This window comes from Musca autumnalis, unplaced genomic scaffold (genome assembly GCF_047663935.1).
Source record: "Musca autumnalis isolate F117 unplaced genomic scaffold, ASM4766393v1 scaffold_1, whole genome shotgun sequence".
Taxonomy (NCBI): domain Eukaryota; kingdom Metazoa; phylum Arthropoda; class Insecta; order Diptera; family Muscidae; genus Musca; species Musca autumnalis.
Window position 1 is genome coordinate 166,253,583 of NW_027411644.1, and position 24,402 is coordinate 166,277,984.

At 35.1% G+C, this 24,402-nt stretch overlaps 1 protein-coding gene across 1 annotated transcript in view; it reads right to left on the reverse strand.

The window, feature by feature from the left end:
* Window positions 1-1,009: 1,009 nt before the first annotated feature.
* LOC141390695 (venom serine protease Bi-VSP-like) overlaps window positions 1,010-24,402 on the reverse strand; it is a 32,921-nt gene continuing 9,528 nt past the window's right edge. Inside the window, exons 3-10 of the mRNA XM_073963635.1 lie at window positions 10,692-10,759; window positions 10,519-10,634; window positions 10,206-10,441; window positions 9,991-10,148; window positions 9,777-9,935; window positions 1,568-1,724; window positions 1,249-1,406; window positions 1,010-1,177 (exon numbers count right to left, since the gene is read on the reverse strand). Of these exons, the coding sequence (XP_073819736.1) occupies window positions 1,010-1,177; window positions 1,249-1,406; window positions 1,568-1,724; window positions 9,777-9,935; window positions 9,991-10,148; window positions 10,206-10,441; window positions 10,519-10,634; window positions 10,692-10,759 (1,220 nt within the window). The remainder of the gene's footprint in view (window positions 1,178-1,248; window positions 1,407-1,567; window positions 1,725-9,776; window positions 9,936-9,990; window positions 10,149-10,205; window positions 10,442-10,518; window positions 10,635-10,691; window positions 10,760-24,402) is intronic.

Sequence of the window (24,402 nt, forward strand, 5' to 3'; positions counted from 1 at the left end):
GGACTTCGTCCACCTCGTCACCGCCATAAACACAACTAGCAACATCAGTTGTGAAATACGAAGAAGAATAGTGTTGGCCAACAGATGCTACTTTGGTCTAAGTAGGCATTTTAAGAATAAAGCCACATCTCGTCAAACAAAAGTAACACTTTACAAAACACTGATACTACCCGTGCTAATGCATGGTTCCGAAACATGGGTACTTACGAAATCAGATAAGGTAGTGCTTGGTGTGTCCGAGAGAAATATTCTTCTTCCGAATATGGACGTATTATGAACAACGAGCTGTACCAACTGTACAACGACATCAGTATAGTTGAACGAATAGAGATACAACGATTGCAATGGCTAGGCCATGTCATAAGAATGAGTGCTTATGAACCCGCTAAAAAGGCGTATAGATACAGGCCGCATGGAGGTTCACGCAGATCTGGAAAGCCAAAGCATCGTAGGAGCGAACAAGTGAAACGAGACATTAGAAAGCTACATATCTCAGATTGGGAAAATACAGCAGCAAACAGAGAGGATTGGAGATCTTTTCTTAGTTTGGCTTATGGAACAAATGTTCTGTAAAAAGCGATCTAAGTAAGTAAGTGGTTTGAGTTTATGACAAATAACGAGTTTGTAATTTAACATAATGATCAGATAATATTTAGCCCTTGGAAGACAAATTCCAGTTTTTTTTTTAATTGATGCAAATTACAGCGCCATACGGGGCCTTGAAGTTTTTGTGTTAACTTATTCATTGGTCGACAAAAATCGCCCACAAGCTATTTCTAAATGCCTTGTAATAGTTTTTTGCTTTCCATTATAAAATAAGAAAAATTACACCTAACTTTTCCTCGACGATGTACGAGTATTTAATCGTGAAAAATTTGTTATTAAGTTTAATTGCCAAATATTTGGCAAAATTTAAATAGTTTAGTAATTATATATTTATGATTTGCTAATCTAAAACAGGCTATTCTACGATATACACACATATAATACAAAAGTTTATTATTTTCACTTATTGCAATTTCCCATAAACAACTTCTTCGATCCAATCGAGATATTCCGATACTCTTGTATATACTCCTGGAATACTCAGAGAACAACCCTGACCAAATGAAGTTATACCAACTAAATATGTCCTCAAGTATCCAGTCTTTATTATGAGGGGTCCTCCTGAATCACCCTACAGAACAGATAACACAGAATAATGAAGCACATTTCATTAAGAATACTGTAATATGTTTGTTATCTTACCTGACAAGTATCATTGTTATTAACTCTGTCTCTTGCACAAAGCTGAGTATCAAGTATACCTTTGGGTAGTGTTGTATCATTTTTGTAATATTCAGAACATTCCTTATTTGGCATTAGAGATAAATGGGCTTTCAAAAGTGTATTCGAACCTGGTCCAGCTGTAAGAAAAATAAATTAAATAGTTGTTCTTACCAAATTTAGTAAATTTTTTTCCAAAACAACTTTTTTATCGTTGCCCTGCCAACGGTTGCCACAATACCAAATTTCAAAATTTCCGCTCTATATCTACGTCATTTAGATTTTTTTCGATCATTCTTACCAAAGAATTCTTTTCCATAACCACAAGCAGTCACCGTAATTTCCGGCATATCGCGTTGATTCCGTAGACAAATCCACGGTGTGGTTACATTTTCTTCCAACTTGAGGAAATATCTGTCAGGTTCACTCCGCCGACCAAGGCTACTGATGGCGATGATCTTAAGTGTGGAGAAGAAATGTGTTAAAGAGTTTAAGAAATAATTTCAAAAATTTATTTCATTTCATTACCCGCTCAAATCGGCACAGTGCGCAGCTGTTAGCACATAATTCGGAGTTATTAAAACACCACCACATTTATAATCATATGTGCCAGGATATAAGTTCGAATCCCATCCCAAGGCAGCCTATTGATTAGAAATTTTAAAAAATGAAGTTTATGCAGTCTGTACTACAATATAAAAACATACCATATACGGAAATTCATTGTACTTTGTAAATAAACCAAAAGAAATGGCGGGAAAATCTAATTAAAGTCCACATCATAACATCCTGAAAAAAACATGTATTATATTTAGATATGAAATTTATGAAATTTAAATTTTCATATAAAAATATTATATTTTAATGAAAAACTATAGTTTTAATGACAACTTTTTATGGACTTTATGCTTGACAATTCAAATTGGTATTTTCTACCTCACTTCTTCGGTCCATTGTCAAACCGAGGAGAATTTTATATGTATCTACAGATTTTGTCTGTAACCTTTCTATTCTCATACGGACTTTGTCGAATTTTTTCACCCATTGATGCTGCTTTTACTAAAGCGACCTAATTATAAAAGTTAAAAAATAGTTAAGTAAAATTTTCCCGCTTATTGAGACTTATATGTTACAGTTTTTCATGGCTGATGGACCGTTGAACCTCACCATTTAAGGAAATTTGTCTCGAAAATTAATTTACAAGCCGATGCACTATAAGTTTAGCAAATATAGCGATTATAAAACAATAAGCCCCGAAAAATCGAAATCTATCAATAAAGGGCATTTTGGACCACGGGACATTCCTGAACATTTTCTGAAAATTGCATGAAATTAGGTTTAGTAGTTTTCAAAAAATAATGTATTGAAAAGAGTGGGCGTGGTCAATAGTTTTCAATATATGTATAACATATTTAAAAAGTGGGCATGGTCCGGTAATTTGGCTCCAAATCTTCTTCTTTATTTGCCAATTCGTTTTCCGAATGTTAGCGACCAATACAATTATAAATAGATTTGTTTTAATAAATACGTATATATACAATATTTGTTTAAAGATTGCTTAGTATGTCTGCAAACGCATTTCTATCTCTAGCCTTTGATAATAGGGTTGTAGTATCTCGGATGCCCGTCCATTCTGTAATATTATCCATCCATGTTGTCTCCTTTCTTCCTCTAACAGGTCTTCCTTCTATCTTTATGTGGATTATATTTTGTAGCAATTTATATTTTTGATTTCGCATTATATGCCCCAGGTATGCAGTCTTTCGTCTTTTTATTACTGAGATAAGTTCTCTTTCGCAGTGCATCCTTCTCAGTACATCGGTATTTGTCATATGGGCTGTCCAGGGAATTTTGAGTACTCTCCTATAAATCCATATTTCAAAAGCTTCCAGTCTTCTTATATCAGCACTTTTAATTGTCCATACTTCCGTTGCATATAATAACACTGACCAGACATATGTTTTGATAAAACGAATCTTTGTTTCAAGATTAATGTCATGACTCGTAAGTACTCTCTTATATTTTGAAAATGCTTTTCTGGCCTGTTCAATTCTGCATCTTATTTCTTGCGAGGACTGCCACTGTTCAGTTATTGTAACTCCCAGGTATTTGAAACTTTTAACTCTGTCAACATAGGTATTGTGAATTTTTAATGTTGTATTATTGTGTTCATTCTTCTTGCTTATAACCATGAATTTGGTTTTGCGGATGTTAATTTTCAGACCGTATTTTTCGCTGTGTATTGCGGGTTTATTCACAAGGTTCTGGAGTCCAGATATGCTATGCGCCAGTAAGGTTGTATCATCAGCATATCTTATGTTGTTCAGAAATGTTCCGTTTATATGAATGCCGATTGGGATTTTGTTTATGGATTCATGAAAAATTTTTTCTGAGTAGATATTGAATAGCAAAGGTGACAATATGCACCCTTGTCTCACTCCCTTAGATATGTCAATTCTATCTGTCATTTCCCCGTCCACTTCTATTTGTGCACTTTGATGCCAATATAGACTTTTGATACAATGCACTTCTTTCTGGTCTAGGCCAATGGAGATGAGGATGTCAATCAACTTATCGTGTAACACTGTATCAAAAGCTTTTTCGTAATCTATGAAGCATAGAAATACGTCTTTTTGTGCGTTTTTACATTTCTGGATCAATGTTTGTATAGAAAAAAGTGCTTCTCGGGTTCCCATACCTTCCTTAAATCCAAACTGAGATGTTCCCATGGCTTTTTCGCACTTTGAGTATATTCTGGAGTGAATTATCCGTAGAAAAATTTTTAGGGCATGGCTCATGAGACTTATAAGTCTGTGTTCGTTACAATATTTTGCGTTGCATTTTTTCGGAATGGTAATAAATGTAGATTTTAACCAGTCTTGTGGGTATCGACCTGTATCATATACATGGTTAAATAATTTTGTTAAAAGTGCGATGTTTTCGTCATCTATTAATTTAAGGATTTCCGAGGGAATCTCGTCAGGGCCACAAGCTTTCCTATCTCCCAGAGTATTTATTGCTGTTTCTCCAAATATATACCTAGTATAGACAAAGTGTCGGGAGCAAACACTGGTAAACTACTTATACATGTTCATTTTTGAAAACTCTTCTCCGAAGCAAGTTGCTATTAACCTCTCAACGAATTAAATTTCCTTATAATTGTGTAAAAGCCTCAATAAAATATATCTTGAACCTATATACCTAGTATACACACAATGCCATTGTCTCCCAATGTTTATGCTGAAACTGATATAATCATAGGTTTGGCTTATACATACAGCGTTTTCAAAGAAAGGCGTGGGGAAGGTATCCCACCTCCTACGAAATTCATAAAATATATGTACATAACAACGGAAATATGGAGTTTTCCTTTAAATATCGCATATGGGAAGTACGGCGCCCCCTCTGAAAGAAAATATGTGGCCTGTTTAGAGGGACATCCCTTTACATTCCCTGACAATTTCAAGAAAATCGGTTCAGTAGTTTTTTAGATGTAACATATTTTAAAAAGTGGGCGTGGTCAAGTTTTTGGTTCCCAAATAAGTAGGTAGTCTCGAAATTAATTTCCAAACCGATAAATTCGTAGTTATTGTAAATATATAATTTTTAAAGAAATAGGTCATAGGGGAAGTACCCCGCCCCTTCCAAAATTCAACAAATTATGTAACCAGGAGCGATCGCTGTACGTCTCTGACAATTTCTGGAAAATCAGTTCAGTAGTTTTTGTAGAAAAGATTAAAATTGAAACAAAGTGGGCGTGGTCAAATTTTCTTTGCATAAAAACCTATGTTTGGTTATGACGAATGACAAATTTTCACCTGGGATCATCCTTGTACATTCCCTGACAATTTCAGGAAAATCAGGTCAGTAGTTTTGTAGAAAAGATTAAAATTGAAAATTAAAAAATGGGCGTAAAAGCGGGCGTGGTCAAATTTTCTTTGCATAAATACCTAAGTTGGGTTATGACGAACATTTCGAAAAAAAAGGAATTATCGATATCGGTCCAGCCGTTCTCAACTGATGCCATTACCAACAAACGACTTTGGATTATTTTTTTTATATATCTCTTTTTTACTAAAAGTTGTTTTTTTGATTGAGTTTTGTTGAAAAACCTCATATCCGTAACTTCGACTACACAAATTACTATACAATATTTGCAAAATTCAGAATACCTCTAATTGCCCATATTCAATTCACAGGCGAAAATACACACAGCTTTATGTAAGCGACATATTGTGGATATTTCTGCACGTGGTGTATTAGGGACACGCAGCTTTGACTCGGTTATAAAAATCACCATATCATTTAGCAGATTCGAATTTTGGTACACGAATAGAAATTAGTGTACCAATATATATATATATATATGTATATATATATATATACAGTTTGTCAAGTAATTGTTTTCGAACCAAGAAAACTAAAATTTTTCTGTATTAATTTATGAAAAATGACTGATAATTGTGATAAAAATGTCGGGTTTTTTGCAAAAAATAGTTGGTCGACTTATTTAAGTCAAGATAGGATGGATTAATAATAATTAAGCCACTCAGTCCAACAAAAAGTAACGAAAACCAATAACTACATTTAATGCAAGTTGTCAAATAAATGTTTTCGAAATGTAGTGAAGTTCCGAAATACCATATTTTTGGTAAATTCTTGAAATCATGACATTTTATGAATGTTATTCTTAAAAGGGTTAACTAATAACAAGTATCAAGAATATTAGGCATAGAATATCTCTACTAGGAGGGTTACCATATGAACCAAGGGAGTACCAGGTCATATTACATGTTAACAGGGTCCTATAGGCCTTAAACCGGGAATATCTGAAAACTAAGACGTTTTATGCGTTTTTTTACTTCACGAGGATGGGCTGCCATCAAATACAATAAATATTACCTACATAATTAGATCAGAAGGGTTGCCAGATCGACTAAAAATGTACCAGGTTATATAAACAGTGAACGAGGCCACCTGGGCCCCGAAACAGGGCACTGAAGTTTGTTTTTTTTTTTTACTTAAAATTAATTAAGATAATGGCATTTCACTAAACAATCGGAAATATCGCAGTAGAAGACCAATATTGCTTAGAAATGTATGGGGTAAGGGTTTCGACAATTTTCAGAAATGCATACTTCGACCTATTGCACACATTTCTCGTACTCTGCAGTACTACTGTAGTACATTTTTAAGGGGAAAATTATGTTGATGGGTAAATAATGCTTCAGTGTTAGCATGGAAGCAAAAAACTTAAAGAATTCCTCTGTACTCGCTATAAACAGTGAAATCGGAGGTCTATTAAAAATCAGCATAGACTGACAATATCTTATATATGCAATTCTAAGCGATTTTTGTACTTTTATGTCGTATTTTGGTTTATGTTGGAGAATTCCCTTATCCCTTAATTCAATTTGAGTTACATAAACAAATTTTAAGCCCTGGTTATGTATCCAGGTGGCCTCGATTACTGTTTATATAACCTGTCACCTTTTAGTAGATCTGGCAACCAACCTGATCTAATTAATCTGTAGGTAATATTTATTGTAATTGATGGCAGTCCATCCTGGTGAACTAAAAAAACTCATAAAACGCCTTAGTTTTCAGATATTCCCGGTATAAGACCTATAGGACCCTGTTTATATGTAATATGACCTGGTACTCCCTTGGTCCATATGGTAACCCTCCTAGTAGGGATATTCTATGCCTAATATTCTTGATACTTGTTAGTAGTTAACCGTTCTTAAGAATAACATTCATAAAATGTCATGATTTTCAAGAATTTACTAAAAATATGGGTTATTTTGGAACCTCCATTAATTCCGAAAACATTTATTTGACAGCTTGAATTATATGTAGTTATGTGTTTTCGTTATTTTTTGTTGGACTACGTGGGTCAATTTTTTATGTATACATCCTATCTTGTCTTTAATAAGTCTACCAACTATGTTTTCCAAAAAACCCGAAATTTTTATCACAATTATCAGTCATTTTTCATAAATTAATACAGAAAAATGTTAGTTTTCTTGGTTCGAAAACAATTACTTGACAAACTGTATATATATATGACGTTAGCATACTTCGAGAAAGAGTAGGGCTAATGATATTTCGAAAGGAGTTATTTTTTAAGAAATAAGTTATTCTATCAAAGTGAAAAAAACTGAATTTGTCTATGACAATTGCGAAAAATGCTTTATTATAATTGCGACAATTTCTTCTTCCTCTTCTTTATTTGCCTATTCGTTTTACAAATTTATGGCGATCAGTGCAATTACATAAAATATATTAAGTGCACATATATATTTATAAATTGTTTATTATTTCAGCAAAAGATTGTCGATTTCTGCACGTGCAATTTCTTAAGCACGAAAAAAAAACAAACAAATAAAAGAACCCAAATATATGTTAGCCTGCATTAGTGTATTTAGAATCAATATTGTCGGAATATGTCCTCCAGGAAATGAAATTGATTGGAAAAGGCATCACAACAACACCTGAAGGTGACGCACTGTATTGGAGATGCCATGACATAAAGCATGAGCTTGGTTGAGGATTTACAGTTGGTCAGAGGTTAAAATAATTGTTTTCCAGTTTCACCCCAGAGAATGCAAGAGTTGCAACAATTCGGATGTCTTGTCTATAATAATGTCTTTAATTTTTACCTGCGATTTTTGGTTTTATTGCAATTTTTAGGAAATATGTCAAGTCGGGTAGGAAGCTTTTTTTAAGTTTCGTTCAAACAAAACTACTATAATGAGAAAAATTTTGAAAAAAAAGATCAGATATCACTTGGAGTTGATCACAACATAACAGATAAGAACGATTTTGAACTCCAATTATACCCTCCACCATAAATTATATATTTTCAAATCAGATCTCAGCCATTTGGGTGCGATAGTGAGGTCACACCTTCCATATACCGAAAAGCGGGAGGTACCGTTCTATGGGAGGCTATATGAAATACAAAATACCGAAATTAAAATATTGAAAATCGGTCGTTACTGCCCTATGGGGGCTATATCAAAAAGTGGACCTGTACCGACTATTCTCTGTCGGAATATTTTATATTTACAACAAAAACTAAATGCCGAATTTCAGCCATTTCAGTTGGGTAATACGGCTAAAACCTGCAAAATTAACAAAATCGGACTGTACTGCCTTATAGGGGCTATATCAAAAAGTGAACCTGTACTGACAATTATCTGTCGGAATATTTTATACCACCAACGAAGACTAAATTCTAAAATTCAGCCATTTCAGTTGGATAATAAAAATTACAAAAATCGGGAGGTACCTTTCTATAGGAGTTACACCAAAAAATATACAAAAATAATACCCTCCCCACTTAGTGGTGTAGGGTATAAATACAAACATATTAAGTTATGCTCGTTTCAGATAAAGAAAAAAATCTATCACAAAAGTTTGGCAGTTTTCTTGGAAAAAATCATGAAAACTGGTTGTTATGTGGCTTTTTAATTGATCTCGAAGAACTGTAAAATGTTGGACCAGGTATGAAGTGCTTATAAATTTGTATTGCCCCTTAATCTTCTCATATTTTGAAAATTTTATGATTATGATAGCTGTATCTTGGTTTCACCAGACAGAGGGATGTACAGACGGATTTGGTTATGTCGGCTTAGAATTTTATGCTAATCAAGAATACTCAATAGGTCTCCGACGATTATTTCGATGTGTTACAAACGGAATGACAATTTAATTATGCCCTCCATATTATCCAACCATTATGCCCTCCTACACATCTGGTTATTATGCTACGTTTCACGCGTGGTCAAGTCCGATTCAACAGGCATATTTGGATGACGTTTTTGTGGCAGACGAAGGCTAAAATCCAACTTGGTAATCCAATTGACTTAAACGCCAATTTGAAAATACATACAGGCCATGAAGAAATTTGAAATTAATGCGAGTACCATTTTAGGCGAGGTATATCTTAAGTTCCGGGTGCCACCGTGGTGCAATGGTATGCACGCCCGCCTTGCACGCAGAAGGTCGAGGGTTCGATTCCCCGGCCAAGCAACATCAAACATTTTTCAACGGTGGCAAAATACCCCTCAGTAATGTTGGCGACATTTCCTGAGTATTTCAGCCTTGAAAAACTTCTCCATAAGTGGTGTCTATAGACACGGCGTTCGGACTCGGCGATAAACAGTAGGTCCCATATCATTGAGCTAAATATGAATCGGGGTGCACTCATTGATATGAGAGAAGTCTCCCTTGTCCCGTATGGGATGTTGTGGAACAATGTTTTTTTGTTTATATCTTAAGTTCCCTCCTACGCTACGAAGCGTATGTAGTGCAGTTGATACATTCATACAAAGCAACGGAGTTCATTAATACAAAATCTTATTGACGATTTAGGAAAAAGCTCTGGGTGTTGCTGCATCTGAAAGCTTCTCATTTTTAATATATGCACATGTAGATAGAAGCCTTACTTGTTTTCTTAATTTATTTCTTTATTTCTTATTTACTTAGAATATTTATTTAAATATCACTGATTCAATCCAGTCAAGATATTCAGAAACTCTTGTATACACTCCTGGCTTGTCAAAGCCACATCCACGTCCAAAAGATGTTATACCCACTAAGAATGCTGTTTGAAATCCCTCGGGACTAGTGGAACGCAAGATAAGAGGTCCACCCGAATCACCCTAGAAGAAATAAAATTTAAAGTCATATTCAAACAAAATTTCTAGCACGAATTACCTGACACGTGTCACTTTGCCTCTCTGAATCTTTGGCACACAAATGTGAGTCAACAATACCTTGCGGCAAACTATCTTCCCCGACATAGTGGGGGAAGCAATCTTTATTAGGTATTATTGATAGGTAAGTCTTTAGCAGGCTTTCAGAATTAGACCCAGCTAAAAAGGGAACTTGCAATAAGTGTCAAATCGTCAAAATTGCATTGATTTTATTACCAAACTGAGTATGGCCATAACCAACTGCTGTAACATTAACATCGTCCAGTGGGTAGAGAGTCCATAAACAAAGACGATCTTCTCCTGGATTCACTTCCAATTTAATTAAAGCTATATCGTGATATGAATGTTGCGGTTTATACAACGGATGTTTTATGACTTTAGCCACTTTTATTGGTTTAAATGAGGAGTCTGTTAAATTTCTTCCACCCACCAGAACCACACTTGGAGGAATACTGTGTTTTTTAAACAAAAACAAGAAAAACAATGCAATTTTATTACAATTTCCAAAAGTATAATTTTGAGTTCTTACCCATTTGAAATGGCACAATGTGCAGCTGTCAGAACATATTCATTCCATATTAATACTCCACCACATTTATAGTCATAAACGCCCTCTCCGAACAGAGAATCCCAACCTAGAGCTGCCTTTTAAAATATTTAAAACATTTTTTTATAACTTTTTTAGAAATTGAATTGACAAACCATATAAGGGAATTCCCGATACTCCGTATATAATCCGTTTACAATATGATAATAGGGAACACCACAATCTGAAAAGTTTTAATGAAAAGTGGATTTTTTTATAACTGTTTATTACTTTTTTATATCTTTTTATTTAGGCTTTGGTTTTAGTAATAAAAAAAATAGATTATTCGGCAATATTATTGGAATCGGATCTTAGATGAATTCTTGATGTTTGTGTAGAGCGATTGGGGAAAAAGAAAGATAAAATAAAACAAGCGGTATCAGTTCTTTTAATAATAAATAAATTTGCTGGTTTATTGAATTGTGTTTGTATATCTTTTCAACAATAAGTATACCTTTTTTCTATGTTGCTTAGTGGCGTCAGAGGCCTTTATGGTTGCAATGACAAAAGACAAGTGAACGCAGAGGTTCTGAGTGACCGCTGAGGATCTCATGTCTTTACTAATACAATTACATATAATTTAAATGAGAGTTAAATGTACTAGTGTACCAAGGTGAGCAAACCTACAACAACCACTGCCCAGCGGCGATCCGCACACTACAATATCCGTCAAGGGAGGTGTAGAGGAGATGCCAGTGCGCCAATCAGCATCCGTGATTGATCGAGCTAGGGAAGTTGAGGGACAAAGTATCTAACTTATACATTTGCCGCCCACCTTGATACATATGGGTGTGTATCAACAAAGCAAGCTATAAATAAAGATTAATGTACAAATTAGAATATAATACATAATAAAGCAAGGACGTAAGTTCAGTTGATATGTGAGCATTTTATTATTTCATTTCAAATTCAAGTTATGCTAAAAACAATTATAAAAGAAGTCATATTACAGATTTTCTGGACCCGTAATAATCCAACCAAATGACGTATACTGAGCCGTAGGAAGACCCGGTTGTATCATCATGCGAGAAGTAATGATTTTATAATAAATTTCTGGACCTAAGACTATTGCTATTGGTTCAGAACGATCGAAGGTAGGATCCGCTAGTTCCAGGCCAACAAATGATTCGCGAATAGACAGGGGTGCAGACATGGAAGGGGTTACACCTCGGGTTATGTTCGCGACCCTAGCCGTTACAAAATGCTTGTGGACCGAATCAAATCTTGACGTTATTAAAAAATCCGCGTGGTATGTTGTCAATTTTCGTTAATAGCCAATTTAGTTCACGCTACCAGACACGCGCACCCCTGACTTACTTGACAACACGGATCAAGTATAGCCCTTATAGGCATTGTATTTTTCGGCAGACACCAACGAACGACCACTGTGGGGGTTAGCATTATGAGGCGACCTACAGGTAAAACTGAAGATGGCAAAACATTAGCTGGTGGTACCGGAAAGATACCTCGAGGTACGACCTTATAGCAGCGGCAGAGAGGCGCAAACAGAAAATTTGAGCTAAGTCGAGATGAGGGAGGCTTTTCTAAAACGCGTATTTCCAGTTCTAACCAATTGGAAATTTTGAGGACTTTCAGTACAGGTGCGAAGTGAGCAAACACAGTAACCTGAATTGCTCGTAGCTGTGGACCTATAATTCTTGCTAAAATTGGCTGATGGCGAAAGTACTTTGCGCTTTCTAGTCTGGAGAAGGGTCTTGTTGAGACTGTCTTCGTCCCTAAAATGCAAAGTTGTGGTGAATACCTGCAAAGGGGTGCAGGGGATGGGACCAGAAAGTATCCAACCGAATACAGTATTTTGCGCCAAAAGAGAACCCACGATGTTTTGTTGTACTCCAGGTAACAATATTTGCGGATATAAATCCGCACCCAACAGCATATCCACAGGACGGCAATCAAAAACGTTTGGATCAGCCAAACGAAGACTAGGCAAAGTACGACCAAAAGCAGGATCAACAGCAAAGGAAGGAAGATTACCAGAGATCTTGGGGAGAACAAAAGCATCAGTTTTTAATAAAACGGAGGAACTCAACGGAGAACCTATACAAATACGACAGTTTTTTCTGGAGATGACTGAGGACGAACCATTTACACCAGATATGTTCGCAAGGGTGGAACGAGTTGACAATTGTAATCTATTTTGTAGGTGCTCAGTTATAAAGGTAGCCTCAGACGCAGGGTCAATGAGGGCTCGAACTGGGTAAGAATTTCCTTTGTGTACGATGTTAACGATAGCAGTACCAAGCAGAACGTTAGCATTCTGAGACGTGTGATAAACCTGACGGTTTACTACAGTCGGATTAGCACCAGTGGAGGTAGACGCAACATTATCTAAGAGGGAATTTGGTGGAGTTCTAGGGGCTGGAGACGGAGGCGTCACATTTGACGGGGAACTATTTGTGGGTGCCGACCTATTAGGTTTATGCATGAGCGTGTGATGCTTTTCATGACATACATAGCAGCGATGTGTGCTGGGACAATTACCAATCGAATGACCTCTCGACAAACAATTAAAACACAGGCCTTGTTTTTTAACAATAGTAAGTCTTTGCTCGAAGGTTAACTTTTTAAAACGGGGACAAGAATAGAGCGCATGATTTTCAAGGGAGCATACAACACAACGATGTTTGGAATGTGATTTTAAAGTATCAGACGAAGTTTTCGCCAAATGTGCCTTAACGTTGCGCTTATTAGGGGACTTAGAAGAATCTATACCTTTTATGTCACGCAAACAGGCAAGCGTCTGAATTCTTTCCGTGAGGAAGGAATCGAGCTGAGACCATGACGATAAGGACGACTTATCCGTGAGACTCTGTTCCCAGAGAGTCACTGTAAGCTTTGGCAGACGCTGAATACAAATAAAAACAAGAATAGGATCCCAGTGATCCGTAACAATATCATAGACTGACATGGCAGACAAACAACCGTTTATGCCCCTTTGCAAAGTTTTTAAACCCGAACTCGTTTCATTTGTTAAAGATGGAAGATCGAATAAAATTCTTAAATGACTGTTTACAAGGATTCTTTTATTGTCATAAGTATCCTTGAGGGCTTTCCACGCAAGAGCAAAACTTCTATGAGTGAGCGGAAACTTAGAAACTATTTCCCTAGCCTCACCTTTGGTTTTTTGAACTAAGTGACACAGCCTCTCAATGTCACTTATCCCAGAGTTATTTATAACCATGGCTGAAAAAAGGTCACGGAAGGTAGGCCACGACAAGAAATCACCATGAAAATCATCAATATCACACGGAGGTAATTTGAGATTGTGCATAGTGTTAGAAACATATGGAGGCAAACTCCAGTTAGAGATCGAAATATTTGCAGGACTCTGAATATCAAGCTGTGCATTGTTAGATAGAGGAGGCAAATTCAAACTATGGCTAGAAATATTTCCCGAAGTAGAATTACCGGGCAGCCTATTTGATCTATCGGTCACCCTAGTCTCCATATTACGACTGGTTTGTGCTGGGGTATTGTGAGGGGTACTACTGTGCATTACAGTTGGAGTGGAAGGAGAAGATTTCACCGACTTTAAGTTCTCTAGTTTTTCATTTATTTCAGACAAACAAATGACATATTTTTCGCAGGTACTTTCATACTTGCCGTCAACAGAAGATATTTCTTCTGAAGAAGCACCCTCTTCAGTCATTAAATGATCGATATACTTATCGTATGCATCGGAAGCCTTACTCCACAAATTCTGTAGTTCGGTCTTTCGAACATCAAGATTGAAAATCGTATGATTTTCCGCTTTAATAGCACTGAAGGATGTTGTAAATTTCTCTACCTTGTCAGAAGCACGGATAAATTGGATTAAATTGATGTTCACCATTTTCCAAGTATGAATTTTAAAACCAACTGCGAAAAGACTTATTTAAAGTGGAACCAACTGACGTGAAAATCAAGGTTTTACTAGAAAAAACCCACTATAGAATGGAGATCGACACAAATGCCAAAGGAAAACAGATCAAAAAAAAATCTAAAATCACAAAGCAAACTAATTTGGTGGAAAGAAGAATCAAAAATTTCCCGAAATTAGCAAAAGAAATCAGAAATTTTTAATTTAATGGACTTTTTCTTCTAATTGAATAAATATTTGAACAGTTCTTGAATGAAATGTTAAATAAATAGTCAAAGAATAATTTAAAAATGTATTAAAATGGTTAATATTTATCAAAATATTCAAAAAGCACAAAAAGATCAAATGAATACAAAAAAAACTTAATTTTTCGTTATGTACCGGGTGTAGGGTGCACGAATTTTCGACCGAAAATAAAATTTGCTAATGCCTATAAGTTGTAAGCACGCGCTTAAGGCTAGTTTTCTTCAAAAAAAATCTTTAAGAAAACTTTAGGAAAAAACGGTATTTTTCCACAAAGGAACTCAATAAATAATGCAGATAATAGGCTGATTGTAGGGTGAATTTATTTTAAAAATCCAAAAACGCAAATTTTATTTCAAGAAATTTTCGAGAAAAAAAAAATATTTAAGAATTTTAATTTAAAATTTTCACAATTTTTTTGGGGCCCACTGTGCCGTGGTGAATAAAGAATACCACACAAAAGGGAAAAGGGAACACACAAGTAGTGGGGGGGTGTGTGTGGATCTAACTGCCTCGCTACAAACAGACCAACGACAACGACCAAGCAAGCAGTGAGAACTGGAGAGGCAAATGTTGTTGGTATATTTATAAAGGCACAAAGTGACGCTATCAAAATTAAAAAAGGCGCGTATTCTTGTTGTGGTATTTACACGACAACTAGACCAACGGCACTTACCCAACAGTGAGAGCTGGGGAGATAAATAAATTGTTGTTATATTTCTTACTGAATATAAGAAATAGAAAAGGGCTAGTATGGTGATTGTTTTTGCAATTGGCCGAATAACAAGTGATAGTGGCAGAGTTAAATAAATTGTTGGTAGGTTTGCGGCCGATTTAGAAAAAAGAGCACAGGGATTATTATTTTCGGTGAGAAACAAACGAAAATAATACGAATATTACGAATATTGGTTGACTGCAAACACGATCACTCGGCAATGTACAAAATGTGTGGGGAATATTGCAATAAGCAAGAGAAAAAAAGGCACACTACAGCGGCAGATTATTTCAATTAGAAAAGTATATTTTTTTGTGTTAAATATTAAGAAATTAGCACAAATTTATGGAAATGTTCGATTATTTCGCGACGAATTGGAAAATAATGCAAACACGACTCGATTTCAGAATAATTTTAATTGATTTATATAGAAATTAGTTTATTGTGGACTGTATATTGAACGATACCGGAAAATAGGGTAACAAAAAGGCGACCAGTACCGCGATCAAAAATTAAAAACACTTTTTTTCACTTCTGTTTTCAAAAAATAAAACGAAATCTCACACAAACAAATGCACTGAACTTACGTACATTGTTTTTTGATGAATTTATGTGATGAGATGATGATTTTGATGAAAGTGGATGATGTGGTGATGCGGTAGGTGCGGGGATGCGTTGTTGATAATTTCCTTTGGGAGAAAAAAGGCACAATTAATAACCAGGCAAACTTCTCAAATTCACAAATCCGGCTCGATGCGACCAAATGTTTGTGTAGAGCGATTGGGGAAAAAGAAAGATAAAATAAAACAAGCGGTATCAGTTCTTTTAATAATAAATAAATTTGCTGGTTTATTGAATTGTGTTTGTATATCTTTTCAACAATAAGTATACCTTTTTTCTATGTTGCTTAGTGGCGTCAGAGGCCTTTATGGTTGCAATGACAAAAGACAAGTGAACGCAGAGGTTCTGAGTGACCGCTGAGGATCTCATGTCTTTACTAATACAATTACATATAATTTAAATGAGAGTTAAATGTACTAGTGTACCAAGGTGAGCAAACCTACAACAACCACTGCCCAGCGGCGATCCGCACACTACAATATCCGTCAAGGGAGGTGTAGAGGAGATGCCAGTGCGCCAATCAGCATCCGTGATTGATCGAGCTAGGGAAGTTGAGGGACAAAGTATCTAACTTATACACTTGATATGATCCATTTCAGTAACATCAAGTGAAAAATTGCTGAGTGCGGCTGAGCCGAAAATATCCTGAACTAAAATGGAGTAATTAGTTTTCTTTCCTGTCCACAATATTATGTGGACCACGGATACCGCAAATGCCTAAAATAGGTCATATAATAGGTCATATAATGTAGGTCATACAAATGTCTTCAATCGGCCGGCACCTTTATGTGGGTACTACATCAAAGTGTGGACCTATTTTAACAGGGCGGCCGGACTTAACGCCCAACGGACATAACGCCCAAAATCAATTTTGGGCTTTATGTCCTCCTTGACCCCGGACTTAACGCCCAAAATAAAATTGGGCGTTAAGTCCGCCCCCATAGCGGACATAAGGCCCATTGGGCTTTATGTCCGTTTTCCGAAATTAATGATTTTCCCACTTCATAAGTAAAATTCAGATTTATTTAGAAATAAAGTTGTTTTATATATGTATGTAATAAATAAAAAATAAGCTTACTGAAATCATATTTAAATGTATACGGATTTTCCAACAATTTGTGGACAAATGGACCCAACATTACAGTACTGTGATCGTTATGATTTACTTGAGTTTTCTCGAAACAAGATTTACAAGCATGCACAATTTTGCAAACCTGCAATTTTATTTTTTAAAAACATATTCCGTATAAAAGATTTTTCTTGCTACATGTACACATCTACAACGCCATAAATAAAACATTGAGTCATAGAAAATCAAAATCAAAATTCAAACCTGAATATGCTGAAAGCGATGGAGCAAAAGTCAAAAAACGGTATATTTTACAAGAAATCGCGCGCTCGTTTTTTTAAATATACGGTTTTTGACTTCCTGCATATTCAGGTTTGCTCTATGACTCAATTTTATTTTCAATGAGGAAACAATTTTAAATATTTATGAACATTTAACCTAACAACTTACGAAAGCGATCGAGCAAAAGTCGAAAACGGTATATTTTATAAGAAATCGCGCGCGCGATTTTTTATAAAATATACCGTTTTCGACTTTTGCTCGATCGCTTTCAACATATTTAGGTTTTATGACAATGGCTCAATTTTATTTTCAATGAGGAAACAATTTAAATACATATTAACACTTAACTTAACATACGAAAGCGATCGAGCAAAAGTCGAAAACGGTATATTTTATAAGAAATCGCGCGCGCGATTTTTATAAAATATACCGTTTTCGACTTTTGCTCGATCACTTTCAACATCTTTAGGTTTTATGACTGTGACTCAATTTTATTTTCAATGAGGAAACAATTTTAAATACATATTAACACTTAACAAATTACGAAAGCGATCGAGCAAAAGTCGAAATGGTATATTTTATAAAAAATCGCGCGCGCGATTTCTTATAAAATATACCATTTCGACTTTTGCTCGATCGCTTTCAACATCTTTAGGTTTTATCTATGACTCAATTTTCAATTCACAATAAGAAATAAGTCACTCAACACGCTGTTAAACATTCCGTTTTGTCAGTGTTCGTTATTTGGAAATGTGCTAATAAATTCCTGAGAGATTAAGATTAAAATCTACTGAATGATGTTTGCTATTTTAGGAATCAATCAAATCATTTTTAAAATCTACTTAACCATAATATAACCTAAAAGAGTCTACCATTTTGAAAATTTTAAAATTTTTTTTATAACAAAATTAGACAGAATGTTCAAAATAATAATTTATTGTAGGTTTTGGAACACATCAATTGAAACCGGCCCTGCATTACAAATAATAATCATTAAAATATGAAAAAACTCAACATAATATTTTTTGGCGTTGTGTCCGATTATTTTTGGGCCTTATGTCCGGAGTTAGGGCGGACTTAACGCCCAATTTTATTTTGGGCGTTAAGTCCGGGGTCAAGGAGGACATAACGCCCAAAATTGATTTTGGGCGTTATGTCCGTTGGGCGTTAAGTCCGGTCGCCTTTTAACAGTTTTTGGTGGGGTGAAGTTTGTGATCTCTGGGAACTTCAAATGGCAAATTACAGCCACTTCGGCTAAAAACTGTAGATAAAATCCTCAAAGTACCGAAAATCATATGGGGGCCTTACCAAAAGATGGACTTATGACAATTTTTGACAATTTTTGGTGGAGAAGTTACGTGACGACTGAGAATCTTAAACGTCAAATTTCATATAGTTCGGTCAAAAAATGTAACTAAAATATCCAAAATATCAAAAATCGGGAGGTGCCGTTATATGGGGGATATACTAAAACGTGGTCCGAAATAAATCATCTTAGAACTGGACTTGCCTAGGGAAAAAGACCCTTGACTAGACGTTTTTTACCATTTTAAATCCTAAATACCAAATTATATCCATTTTGTGCGGAAAATATAGCTTAAAACTCAAAAGAACCAGGATCCAAAAAAGGAGGCCTGCAGTGGCGTGCAAAAATAAATACATGTTCACTAATTTTAACGTATTTTGTACATATCGCTCATTTGCTCAAAGAGTGTTACATCTCAAAAAATCAAGTTTCGAGAAAAACGAGTTTTCTGCCGATTGAAATTTTGGCTTCCCGACTTAAAAAAAAATTACTACACAAAAATTAAATAGCCACTTGGACTATTTTTTGCGAAGAGCTGGCAAGGTTTCAGTGCGAGATCAAGCATGATTTGAATAGTATCAGTGCTCCATAAACTCAAATAACTTTTTTTGTAGATTTATGCCAAACTCCTAGAATATAAGCTGTAACTCGTTGAGATTTAGAGATATCAACATGAAAATTGGCACAAGATAAAGTAGATGTCGTGGAAAAAAGAATGAATCATTCTTGAGATATGTATAGCGGTTCTAAAAGCATATCACATATTCTTGTGAAACTGCTAAAATAAGCAGAGTAACCGGGTCTGACCTCCCAAAAAATGCCCCTCTTATACGCATGTTTATTTCCATTGGACTAAAAAAGCTGAACAATTATAACTCTAATGCAGTGTTCGAAAATAAACACTACCGTTATGTACCGCACCAAGGTGGATAGGTACACTACGATAATGTACCGCTCCGGAACACAAACACTAAAAAATATGTTAGTGATACTGGACCGGAACACTACGATTTTTAGTGTATCGACTGCGGTTCACTACAATTTTTTGCTGAACCGGTTGCGGTATAGTACGATTATCGTAGTGTACCGGTTCATCAAAACATAACGTACCGGTAATGTACCACACATGTGGGTTTTGTGAATTGTGGGAAAATATTAAAAGTTTAATTTTTTAAGAATATGCGCAAACATAGTAAATACAATTCAAGATTATGTAAATTAAAAGCATAAATGTAAATCCGTCATTTATTAAGTCGGTTTAGTAGAAAATGGAAATAGCTAAAATTTCCAATCAATACATATTTTTAAATTACTTGTATGAGTGTGCCAACAAATTTAAGTGAACAACCTCCTATTGTGACTTTCGGTTTGGAAAAGATATTATTAAGGAATTTCTATTTATGACCTCCTGACACATTTAATTTTAAAAATACTACTATTATCTGTATGAAAAATAAGCTAGAGTCCTTAGAATGGTAAAAATCTTTCAAAAAATCGGGTGTATTTCGTAAAGGGGGGGAGCTGTATTAAAACTTGCATCTATGCCCATAATTGTCTGTAGATATGTTGTATTCTCATATCGAAGACTAAATACCAAATTTGAGTCATTTCGGTAGGATAATGTTAATTAATTAATTAAGTCACGCTGGTGTGATAATGTGGCAGCCGGCAATTCTTTAAAGAGATGTTCAGCTACATCGTGGAATAATTTGGCTCACCCTATAGAAACAATAAAACTCGGACGGTACCATTCTACATCAAAACGTAGACCTGTACGGACGATTCTCAGCAAGAGTGTTTCATACTATCAATGAAGACAAAATACTAAATTGTAGCAATTTCCATAAGATAATGTGGCTAAAATCTTCAAAATCAGGAGGTACTGTTCTGTAGTGGCTATGTATGTATATCAAAACGTGAATCTGTACTGACAAATTTCGGGAGAAAAGTTGTATACCACCATCGAAGACTTAATACCAACTTTCGTCCACTTCGGTTTGATAATGACGCTGAAACCTTCAAAATGCCGAAAATCGGGGGCTATATCAAAACGTCTTTACAATTTATCTATCTTAATATTGCGATCTGTTTCTTGATTCAACAGACGGATGCTGTTTACTTCAAACATTTAACAGAAATGCCGTTTCAGATGGATGGATATTATACATTCATGCACTTAATTTATATAATTATGAATTAATTTAACTATGTTAAAATTACCTTCGACTGCGATACAGTACGATTTTTATACCCTCCACCATAGTATGGAGGGTATATTAAGTTTGTTTTTCCGTTTGTAACGCATTGAAATACTCATTTGCGACCCTTTAAAGTATATATATTCTTGATCAGGGTAAAATTCTGAGTCGATCTGTGCACGTCCGTCCGTCCGTCTGTGGTAATCACTCTAGCATCCACAAAAATTGAGATAGGACGCAGAAATTTTGGGAAAATGCGTCTTTTGTTTGCAGGTCAAGTTCGATGATGGGCTATATCGGTCCACATTTTGGTATAGCCCCCATATAACGGTACCCCCCGATTTACGGTATTTTGACGTTTTTAGTTACATTTTCAGACCGATTTAACTATAATTTGACATTTATGGTTCTTAAGTGTGAATAAACTTATATAACAAAACTTGTGGCCATAGGTCCACGTTTTGGTATAGCCCCCATATAACGGTACCCCCTGATTTACGGTATTTTGACGTTTTTAGCTACATTTTCAAACCGATTTAGCTATAATTTGACATTTAGTGTTCTTAAGTGTCAATAAACTTATATAATAAAACTTGTGGACATAGTTCCACGTTTTGGTATAGCCCCCATATAACGGTACCCCCCGATTTACAGTATTTTGACGTTTTTAGTTACATTTTCAGACCGATTTAGCTATAATTTGACATTTAGGGTTCTTAAGTGTGAATAAACTTATACAATAAAACTTGTGGACATAGATCCACGTTTTGGTATAGCCCCCATATAACGGTACCCCCCGATTTACGGTATTTTGACGTTTTTAGCTATATTTTCACACCGATGTAGCTATAATTTGATACTTATGGTTCTTTAGTGTCAATAAACTTATATAACAAAAGTTGTGGATTTAGGTCCACGTTTTGGTATAGCCCCCTTATAACGGCACCCCCTGATTTACGGTATTTTGCCGTTTTTAGCTACATTTTCTGACCGATTTAGTTATAATTTGACATTTAGAGTTCTTAAGTGTCAATAAACTTATATAACAAAACTTGTGGACATAGCTCCACGTTTTGGTATAGCCCTAATATAACGGTACCCCCCGATTTACGGTTTTTGACGTTTTTAACTACATTTTGAGACCGATTTAGCTATAATTTGACATTTAAAGTTCCTAAGTGTGAATAAACGTATGTAACAAAACTTGTGGACATAGGTCCACGTTTTGGTATAGCCCCCATATAACGGTACCCTCCGATTTACGGTATTTTGACGTTTTTAGCTAAATTTTCAGACCGATGTAGCTATAATTTGACATTTAGGGTTCTTAAGTGTCAATAATCTTATATAACAAAAATTGTGGACTTAGGTCCACGTTTTGGTATATCCCCCTTATAACGGTACCCCCTGATTTACGGTATTTTGACGTTTTTAGCTGCATTTTCAGACCGATTTAGCTATAATTTGACATTTATGGTTCTTAAGTGTCAATAAACTTATATAACAAAACTTGTGGACATAGGTCCATGTTTTGGAATAGCCCCCATATAACGTTACCGCCAGATTTCAGGTATTTTGACGTTTTAAGTCACATTTAGCTATAATTTGATACTTAGGGTTATTAGTGAATAAAAAACTTATATTCGAAAAAATTATGAACATAGGTACGTGTTTTGGCATAGCCAATATAACGGTACCTCCCGATTTTCGGTATTTTGAGATTTTTACTTACAAGTTTTAACCGAAATATCTTTAATTTGAACATTTGTCATTTGAAATTCTTAGTGGTCACCACACCTCTTCACCAAAAATTGTCAAGAAAGGTCGATGTATTGATAAAGCCCCCATATAACGGTAACTCCCGATTTTCAGAAATTTGATGATTTTAGCTACAATACTAAACCGAACTAGCAGTAATTTGACATTTGAAGTTCTTAGTGGTCACAACACCTCTCCATCAAAAATTGTCAACATAGCTCCATGTTCGGATATAGCTCCCATATAACGGTACCTCCCGATTTTCAGTAATTTGATGATTTTAGCTACAATACTAAACCGAACTAGCAGTAATTTGACATTTGAAGTTCTTAGTGGTCACAACACCTCTTCATCAAAAATTGTCAACATAACTCCATGTTCGGATATAGCTCCCATATAACGGTACCTCCCAATTTTCAATAATTTGGCAATTTTAGCTACAATTTTTAACCGAACTAACTGTAATTTGACATTTGAAGGTTGTAGTGGTCACCACACATCTGCATCAAAAATTTTCAACATAGCCCCAATATAACGATACTTCCCGATTTTCGGTACTTTGAGGATTTTACTTAAAATGTTTAACCGAGCGTAGGTACATGTTTTGGTATAGCCCCAAAACAAACCTCCCGATTTTCCGTATCATAGCTTTATTTTTCGGACGAACTTTCTGTAATTTGAAATTTAAAAGCCAACAAAAATTCTGCAACAAAAATTGTTCATTTAAGTTCATATTTTCATATAGCTCACATACCTCCGAACTAGCTGTTAATGACATTTAAAGTTCCCACGTTATGTACCGATTTTCGGTATTTTGAGGATTCTAGCTACAATTTTTAATCGAATTAGGAGTTATTTGACATTAAAGGCTCCCATCAAAAACTGTCAACATAGGCCCATGTTTTATTATAACCCCTATATAACGGTACCTCCCAATTGCTAGACCACCAAAAATTGTCAACATACATAGTTAGATATAGGCACCATAAAAAAGGGCCTCCCGAATGAAGCATTTTATTTACATTATCTGACATTTTAACGTACCCACTTAAGGTAAGGGACAGGAATTAAAACTAATTATTCCATTTTAGTTCAGAATATTTTATGGTGGAGGGTATGAAAAGTTCGGCCCGGCCGAACTTAACGCTTTTTTACTTGTTAGTGCTCCGACTGTGCTTTTTGTTGGAACTTGTAAAATTAATCTAGTATAATATGCTAATATATAACCTTTATATGAATTGATTTTGTCGCAAATTATCAACCTAATTACACCATGATACTGACATTATTCTTAATTCGTTCATGCAAGTGATTTTATAATTCAAGAATTTTCAAGTTATATACAATGTATGTCTAAATGCCTGACCAGGTAACGAACATTATATTTTTATTTTCTCAATTTAAAAATTGACAAATTTAAATAATCTTGTATTTTATTTACTTATTATACTTGCCTTTTTGCCAAGAACACATATAAAAGAATTCATATTTCCTCATAAATCACAAAAAAAACACATGTCTGGTACATTACCGGTGCGATATTTTTAGTGAACCGACCAGAGGTACACTATGATATTTTAGTGAACCGACTGCGGTACACTACGATTTTCGATGTGATCCGGTACGGTACACTAAAACAATTTTAGTGGTTGTGTTCCGGTACGGTGCACTAAATTATTTTTTACTGTTTATTTTCGAACACTGCTCTAATGAACATATTCGAATTTTCGATTTCGCATTAATGAACCGTTTTAG